This window comes from Coffea arabica, chromosome 10e (assembly GCF_036785885.1).
Source record: "Coffea arabica cultivar ET-39 chromosome 10e, Coffea Arabica ET-39 HiFi, whole genome shotgun sequence".
NCBI classification, from domain to species: Eukaryota; Viridiplantae; Streptophyta; class Magnoliopsida; order Gentianales; family Rubiaceae; genus Coffea; species Coffea arabica.
In genome coordinates, this window is record NC_092328.1 from 16,911,668 (window position 1) to 16,920,382 (window position 8,715).

The 8,715-nt window shown below is 33.5% G+C and overlaps 1 protein-coding gene across 16 annotated transcripts; it reads right to left on the minus strand.

The window, feature by feature from the left end:
- Positions 1-568: 568 nt before the first annotated feature.
- On the minus strand, positions 569-7,034 carry LOC113712957 (uncharacterized). Of its 16 annotated transcripts, none has more exons than XM_027236627.2 (5): positions 6,771-7,024; positions 5,596-5,720; positions 4,351-4,424; positions 2,618-2,710; positions 569-1,466 (listed from the first exon to the last, which is right to left on the minus strand). In XM_027236627.2, exons 4-5 carry the CDS (start codon positions 2,678-2,680, stop codon positions 885-887), a joined length of 645 nt encoding a protein of 214 aa, XP_027092428.1. In that variant the 5' UTR covers positions 2,681-2,710; positions 4,351-4,424; positions 5,596-5,720; positions 6,771-7,024; the 3' UTR covers positions 569-884. The 16 variants fall into 16 exon arrangements, 13 of the variants coding, with proteins under 13 accessions (XP_027092428.1, XP_027092426.1, XP_027092420.1 ...); XM_027236625.2 differs by having other exon boundaries at positions 2,618-2,715; XM_027236619.2 differs by having other exon boundaries at positions 2,618-2,905.
- Positions 7,035-8,715: the final 1,681 nt, after the last annotated feature.

Here is an 8,715-nt window from a genome sequence, read left to right on the forward strand (position 1 = left end):
TTTATCTTCTCGATTTTATACATTCCCATATTCGTGTCCATCGCTTTTTGTAGATAAACTCAAAATAATAAGCCTAGTATTGATTTCATAACATACTATTAACGAATTTGTGGCTCTGTATTCGTAACGCCCACACTTAAAACCGGATATGCCCTTCGGACGGTTGATTTTGGGGGGTTTTTTTTTTTTAATTTACTCTGACAATTTCATTGGAAATAATGTATGCAAAATAAAAGGGCAATTAGAGAATGTGTTAAACTTTTTTCAAAAACCGAGTTCTTGAAAAACAATCCAAAGAAATGGCGAATTATCCCGTTATCAGTATATTCATTTCTAGTTTCCACGAAAACGTGAACAAATCAGCCAACATCTATCATTTCTTTGCAAATCTTTAAAAGATTCACATAGAAAACTAAATCCTTGCTTTAGCATAGCTCAGCCTAGATTTTCATGATTACAACACCAATTCGCACTAAACAATTTCAGCATGAATCAATTATCAGAAATAGGTACCAGAATGCTGCTAGTATTACGAAGTATGCAAATAAAAAGCTGTTGTCCAAGTACATAACTTCCAATTGAGTTTGTTTCCAATATAATTTAGGAAGTCAAATATGCAAGTGCAGAACATCTTTCTTCCAGCATTGATTCTCTTTTTCTGAGAAATAAATAACTCTTCCTTCATTCTCAAAGAGGAAGAGGATCAAAGAAGCTCCCATTACAAAGAGTTCGTTTACAGTAAAAACAAAATATGTTTCAATAGGCTGGGAGCATCTCCAGACTATATAGATCAACATAGAAACCTCTCTGAAGTATGACGCTTATAAATTTTACAGGTAAAGCAGATTTATGTATGCATGAGGTGTAAGCCTAATTGAAACAAGTTAGAACCGTACCCAGCAGCGAGTGCATTTGGCCATGCAATCTCCCTTACAATCGACATTATAGCCTAGTACCCTTGGATTGCGCATGAGGAGGTTCTTTAGAGTTTTTCCTTCAATGCCCCACTCGTTCTCCATAACCTTTACATTGTTCTTCAATTCATCTTCAAGGCTGCATCCAAGAACTTCAGGAAACTTCTTCAGAAGTTTGGAAAGATCATCATCAGCGAGGTTTAAGCTCCTTAGATAGCTTAAAATTTCACTTACAACATCAAATCTTGGCACTTCCATTTTCCGTTCTTCACTCCAATATGGGGAGTGGATATGGCCAAACGCTTTCCCCAATATTTTGTCCTCTTCCTCAACAGTAAATTCAAATGCAGATAGAGCTGGTCTGCAAGCATCCCATGATTTCTTTTCTTCATCACTTAAGACTGTACTCTTGGTTTGTGCAGTTGAATGCAGTTCCCATTTCCTTGATGGAGGTACAAACTTCCACGGCCTTCTTATGACATTTGGCAGTACATTGTTTGGGAAGTTTACAGCAATGAAAGGATTGTTTGCTACTACTGAGGTAGAATCTAGCTACAAACAAAAGGTCACAAAGTCAGTTATAACAAACAATCCAACACTAGAAATAATGTCACAAAAGAACTGTATTAGACAAAGGAACAAATAATCTTCCAATATGAATCACAGGAGCAAAACAAGAGGTAGAATTAAAGAAAAACGTGCACATCTTGATGTTCAAAATGCTTTTGAAGGTAAGCAAAGGATGTCTGTTGCTTCACTAAAGGAAAGGCTACATTTCTGGAATTGAAGTAATCAATACCCACAATCCAATATATACCATAGTTTAATTTACACAACTTCAAAGAGATTTCTCAAATACATATGAACATCCAGAGACTTGTAAAAAATTTCAGTCCTTTGGAGCAGGATGCACGATTTGTGAAATATCAAATCTTCTGAACTTTAAATATTTATATGCCTCTGAATTTTCTTTTTTTCTTCTTTTTTTTTTTGGGTTGGAAATGGCATTGAGTGCTGTGTGTTGATCTCATTCTCAACTCTTGGTACCACATGTTTGCCTCTAGTCCTTTTATTCTTTTTTCGCCATTTGCCTCTAGTCAAACTTTGAAAAAAATGTCGTTTCAAGTCTGCTTGGATATGCACTGATATCATCCACGTCAACCTAGAAAAAGAATTTAGTCTTGGACAGCTAAAACTGCAATGGACATTTAAATCATCTGCAACTTCTTTCTCTGGATTTACTTGGGTATTAATCTTGGTCATTTAAGAATGCGTTGTACTTTATTCCACTGTCAAATACAAAACAATCAAAAGCTACTAGCCAGAGATCATCTTTCAATATAACAGGAAGTATTCACTCTTTCTCAACCAAGCATACTGGATCAAATCCAGTTTAATTTGTGGAATGGATTGCAAATCCAATCCATTCAATCAGTCATCGAATGCAATCACTCTGGCAGGGCAGCTATAGAAATCTAATCAAGTGCGGTAAACTATGACATTCCCACCAGCCTCCTTTTCTGTTTCCTTATCTTCCATATCTTTTGCTTCTTTTCTTGTTGCAATTGGGACACAGATTAGTGCGTTCATGATATAAGATCTAAAAATCTGAAACCAATGGTGCATTCATGAATGAAAACCAAACCTATGAAAGAATCTGAGCATCGAAATCAAAACCAAATGGCAATGAGTAGAATCAGAACCTTGAATTTCTTGATTAGCAGCCATTGATAAATCGAGTGTCGGAACGTTTCCAACGCATCCATTATGACTGCTTTACTATGTACTCTTTATCCCTGTCCTAGAAACCATTTAGTAAGTTTGCATGGAGCACAGGACTCAAGAACTTCCATCTCAAGATTCTTCTGCCTTATTTTGTAGTTCAGTTACAGCATTTTGCGGGATTTAAGCAAACACAAGGACTTCTCCACAACAATGGAGTCAGTTCATTGATTTGGAATGCATTTACAGCCCCAACCAAGACACAGATGCTGTAAACAATTAAACAAAAGCAATTAAAACTTGGAAAGTACAGCGCACTTCAAAACCCAACCATATACCTAGAAATAACAGGATCGGCTATTCCCTTTTTCCTTTCCTATTTTTCAGCATGTAAAAGTGTTTCTGACAAGTAATGCCCAATTCCAACTTCATGTAAGTTTCCATCCTCTATGTTTTCTGTCATTGTATTTAATTTCAAGACACGAGCAATCTCAGATAGATGTCAGAAATATAAGAGGCTAAATATTGCAACAGACACACAAAGCTAGACAAGATATAGACTAATATCAGAATTGGGGAAAGGCAAAACAAAACAAACTGCATAGGAAGAGTAAGTGGTCCTAGTAATTTTACTCAGGGAAGACTACAGGTAAGTTCAATATGATGACTAAATCTAAAAGAAATCAATTCAACAGTATTTACGCCCAATTACTGTTGAATTTTCTTATTGGAAAGCTAGTGGATAATAGAAATACTGCAAATAATTTTAAGAAAAGTTTAGGCGATTTTAAGTCTCCAAAACAAGTATATAGACAAAAAATGATAAATGGATTTCTTTAATCGCTCACCAATCTGTTAACCAACATGAAATAACTAGTTCACAAGGGATTATTATCTGTTAGCACTTGTTCTCTTAGTGTGCCAAGTCCAGATAAATTCATAGTTTTGATTGTGTCTCAGCTGTTAAATGGACTTAATTACAAGAATCAAGTTAGCAAGGAGGTGATGCATAGGTCCAAACACAAAGAAGCAAGAAGTATAGAAGATCAACAAACAATGATGCATATTACTAAATTAATAGCAGAACTTCCTCTATTCCAATCTACTTCCACTTTGAGCAATGATATGTGAATTGACAACATAAAATTGAATTGAGAAGATATCCTTTTCAGGATAATAATTATATTGTTTGAGTATTAACAAGTCAAATCAGAAGATATCCTTTCAGGGTTATGACATATGTCCTTAAACTATTTTCCACATCTTTTTTCAAGCATTAAACGATTAACAACTGGAACTTGCTAGATTTTAGGACATGTCATATTAATTAGCTTCTACAAGCAATTTTTTAATCAAATGATATGTTCACTTCTCAATTTTCACATTATTCTCACATTTCCAACAATAATTCAATATGCAAATTCTTTCACTAAAAGCACGTGATTTGGCAGGGAAACTTAGTTTAATTAATCAAACTAAAGTTGAAGCTAAATTTAACAGAACCTGCCATGCCCAAGATTAAGTCTAGTTTCTCTGCGATGCTAATTTTACTGCTGAGCATAACTTTGATGCTTTTTTATGACTAATATGTATTGAAGGGTCACATCTCAAGAAAAGGACAATGACATCAGATGATCCATGCCAAAATATTTCATGAAACAATGAAGTGTTTTATAGAAAATACTAGTCCCATGCAATGTCAATGTACACTTACAGAGGAAAAGAAAATGCCGCATGCGGTGGAATCTGAGGTCAACAATGGAGGAGTTGGTGATTTACGTAGCATCCCTGCATTGTAGAGAAAAAGCATAATGAAACGCATATCACTAAATAGCAACTTCCGTAAAATTGTTTACTTTTATAAACTTTTGAATTCCACATAACAGGCCATATCAAACTTGGATGCTCTAATTTAGTATAAAATGACCGTAAGAACTATTGTTTCGGTACTTAAAAGGATAAGTCAAACAAGACCACCATTTGCCTATCAGATTGAAGCATCAATCTACTTGTCTGGAGGATCTATTTAATTTAAGAATTAAAAATTCACTAAAGTAGGGTTTTAAGAACAAGTTTATAACATGGACATCAGAAGGTGAATAGTGACCCAATTGAAACTCTGACGTGGAGGTGAATTTAATATATGACATGTCACATTTTGTTACAGACATGAGGTCGTCTAATGAACAAAAAAAAGGGAAGAATTAACTACATTCTCAATGCAGATAACGCAATTTACAGCAAATTTACTGAGATATAAGTCCACTGCAAATTCACCGACTCAAGATTGATGTAAGTGAGTGTGTCCGCCAATCAACAAAACAACAAAATTATACTTCCTGGTTACAAATGCAGCTTCCAATTTTGACGAAAAAAGGGAGATCAAATCATTAAGGTTCTATAAGTTAGTGCTGCCTTTCTTTACTTTTTTTTACTTAATATTGAATTTTGTTGGACCCTACACCATCCTTCCTAAGAAGCCCTTCTTATAATAACCTACATATTGTAGGCTGTAGCTCAATGTTTAAGACTTCTTTGACCGTACACAGTCAAATCAGATGTGCCTATGATATTTGCAACATCATATCATCTATGCAGTAGTCCACAGACATCATTGGACCTCATAAAGGACAGTCAGATCTATCAGGAAAAAGAAACTTTATTGTTTGAGGTACTCTGGACCCTGGCAAAGAAAGACTCCTTAAACTTTATCATGTTCACAGAAGGATCAAATTGATGAAGTTACTCGGTGACTAGCTTAAACCATGGCATTTGACAATAAACTAGATTATAATCCACTTATTGGCTGGGTAAGTAACTTTATACCCTCCAAACTGTTGCCCCTGCACCATCACAAAAAAACCCTTAAATTTCCAATTCGCTATGTCAGAAACCAAGACTGCAGTAAATTTTCATCTAAGATGATATCCAGATAAAAGTCCAATAGACATAGCCCCACCTCATTATAAGTATCTCATCAATTTATACTTCCCTTGCATCTGATCTGCCACACATTCATGATGCTGTCGAGGCAAGTTGAACATCTACATTAAGAACCTTTGGCTTCCAAAATATATGACAAAGCTGAAATGAGTTCATAAAGATCGTTGGATTGGCACCTTCATGCTATACTGTGAAGGACATGGACCTGACTGACCTATAATTCCTGTTCATTTATCTGATTTTAAGCCAGTATAAAAAATAAATTTACCTTTTTTTTGGTAGGTAAAAATAAAGTTACACCTTCTTAATTTCCAGAGCATTGACAAGAACTTAACATAAAAACAAATAACAAAGAACACATGTGAGATGGATGAATTGCCTTTTGTCTTCCCTATTGTTGAAACAGTTTCACTTTCAGTGCTTCTATCTAAATTTCATACATTTGGATCCTTACATTCCTAACCCCTCTAAGTTTAGTCCTATATTTAACTATTGTCCCATTTAGTATCCTAAATTTCACCATTTCAAAGTTGCATATGACTAACTACAAGATAACATTATTCATATATACAAGGGGCAAATCATGCTAAAAATCAAAAGATGGGAACGAAAATGAGCATGAATTTACCCATTTCAAAGTTGCAAACAAAAGGGGAACCAATCTTTCTTGTTTAAGCATGAATTTCAGCTGTTTTTTAACAATTGAAGTGGACCCAATTTGACAATAATATTTAACATCCAAAAAACCATAATAAGAAAAAAATGAGTAAAACATATAAACAGCTCAACAAAGTCAAAAGTCCCTTACCAACCGCAAATTCTCATTCCAGTTTTTTAAGGACAAAATACAGTATATTTAGCCCAAAATAAAACCCAATTTACCAACAAAAAAAATCACAAGTAAAATTCCAGAGAAATTTCAATGGACATGCCAAGCAATCAATTGGGGTTTCTCTAATTTAGATTAATCGAAGAAAGCAAAAGGCAAAATCTTCTCAATTTGAATCATATGTGGGATTGCAGCGATTTTGACTTTATATTAGAGAGCTGCCAGCCAATGCGTAATTTTCAAGAATATTCAAGTGATACATAGGTAAAATATATGGCAATAGAGGTCATACAAGAAAAAGAATGAAAGAATAAAATAAAACTTGGAGTTTAAACTTAAGTTGAAATAATTTGTTCGCGCACCTTTTCGCCTGCTGACCAGTTGGAAGTTTTTGGTATGGGAGTCTGCAAAATACACTTCTCAGAGAGTTCGCAATTGAGAAGATGAGAAGCTTTGCTGGTGGCAATTTGGCAATGAAACTAACGGTCAGAGAGATTTGGAGGCGGGTCCCATAAGCGCTTATAGTCAAAACTCTTTGGCACCCTTTGGCCTTTGGATAGGTGTAAAGGGAAGGGAAGGAAATGAAATGAAATGAATCCAACGGAAAGGGAAAGTAGAGGAAAGCATTATTGATCCATCTTATCTTAGATTAAATATGGAATGAGAAGAAAGAAAACGCTGAAAATATCACATTTTTATTACTATTTTGCTTAATTAATAAAGTTTGATTTGTATACATATTTTAGCAATTACCCTCCTTTTAGTTTTTTTTTATATATTTATCTTTGTACTCTTGTAAAGTCTACATGATAATAGTATTTCAAAATGAATCAAACATTTTTTATTTTGATTTTTTAGCAGAAGAAATTATAACTCCAATATATATATATATAATTTTAAATAATAGCAAATATTCACAAAATAATTAATATCTAAAAGTTTCTAATAATAATTAAAAAAGAAAGTAAGATTTAGATGATAAGACAAAGTGAAAATTGGAAATTTTCTTAGAATATTGTAAAAAAAAAGTCGCACCATGAGAAAAATATAGGGGCCTTTTCTTCTTTTAGATTCGCCACATCTCCCCAAAAAAAAATTTATTTTTTCTAAAGCTACATGGCTACCACACATGAACATTGCACCTTTAGTCCCTTAAGGATTGGAATTGAAAAAGCCACACAAAAATTTTTTTTGTAATGAACAGACATGTGTGGTGACCCATAAAAAACATTTTTTTTTTAGATCTTAAGGAAATTTAAGCACTCTTGTGGAATCATATTATAATTATTTGGGCCTATTTAACTACAATTAATGATCGAGACCATTAAGCTGCATGTTCATCTTTTTTTCAGCTAGAGTGTGACCTAGAAAATCAAATTTTTCCTATTTATTCTTCTTTTTTCTATCTAATTGTATTCATAACGGTTGCATATATATAGATTCTTCACATTCAAGAGCATTATTGAGTTATGTAGATGTAATTTTGTATTCTATACTTACTTGTGTTTCTCTTTGAACAATTGATGAGAAAATATACTTGTTATGATAGTTGTACCCATTTGGAAAAAATCAAATACTACATGGGACAAATAGATCCAATCTTATAATCAAGGGTGCAAAGTAAGAAAAATGTACTCTTAAAGTTTTGGAATTAATTCTGAGATAAAATGGCTTTAATATAACTCAAGTTTCAATCGAGAAAAAAATGTAGAAAAGCTAACCAAATAAGTCACCAATAGTTGAATTCAAAGAAATGATAATAATAATGTTTCTAAATGTAATCCATAAATTACTAACACTATTCTAATAAATTAATCCAAAATCTTGAAAGTGCAAACTTCTATTTACTTTTTTCTTTTCCATTAAAAAGAGTTATTAGTCCTAGAAACATACTACAAAAGTTACTTGTTTTCGTGGTTGATGGTTTCCTTTTGGCTTTTTATTTTCTCTTTTTAGGGGATAATAAGTGAGGCTATGGAACCTTTTTTTTGGGTCTTGGGTTTTTCTCTTTATCTGATAACAACAATGGATTCTTTTTCTTTTCCTCTATTGCTGAGGTAATAGTGTGCTACAAGTGGAGGATTCTTAGATTTTTTTTCCTCTTTGTTAAAGAAAGTTTCAAGGCCTTCACTAAGCCTGTCCACATGTTAGGTGCACAATAATTAAGGTTGTCAATTTATTATGTCGGACGATGTTAAAATAGGGCTCTATTCATTTAAAAAATATAATTGTGTGGCCTTATCAATTCCAATCCCTTAGAGATTGGAGGTGCAATTTTGGCTATTGTATATTCCATGTGTGACATCT

Bases quoted from the DNA above. Each gene is read 5' to 3' on its own strand.
- LOC113712957 (XM_027236616.2), bottom strand. From the start codon at position 4,422: ATGCTACGTAAATCACCAACTCCTCCATTGTTGACCTCAGATTCCACC. The intron at 1,467-4,350 runs GTAAGTGTACAT...TTTTGTTTGTAG, and splicing joins GCGGCATTTTCTTTTCCTCT to CTAGATTCTACCTCAGTAGT.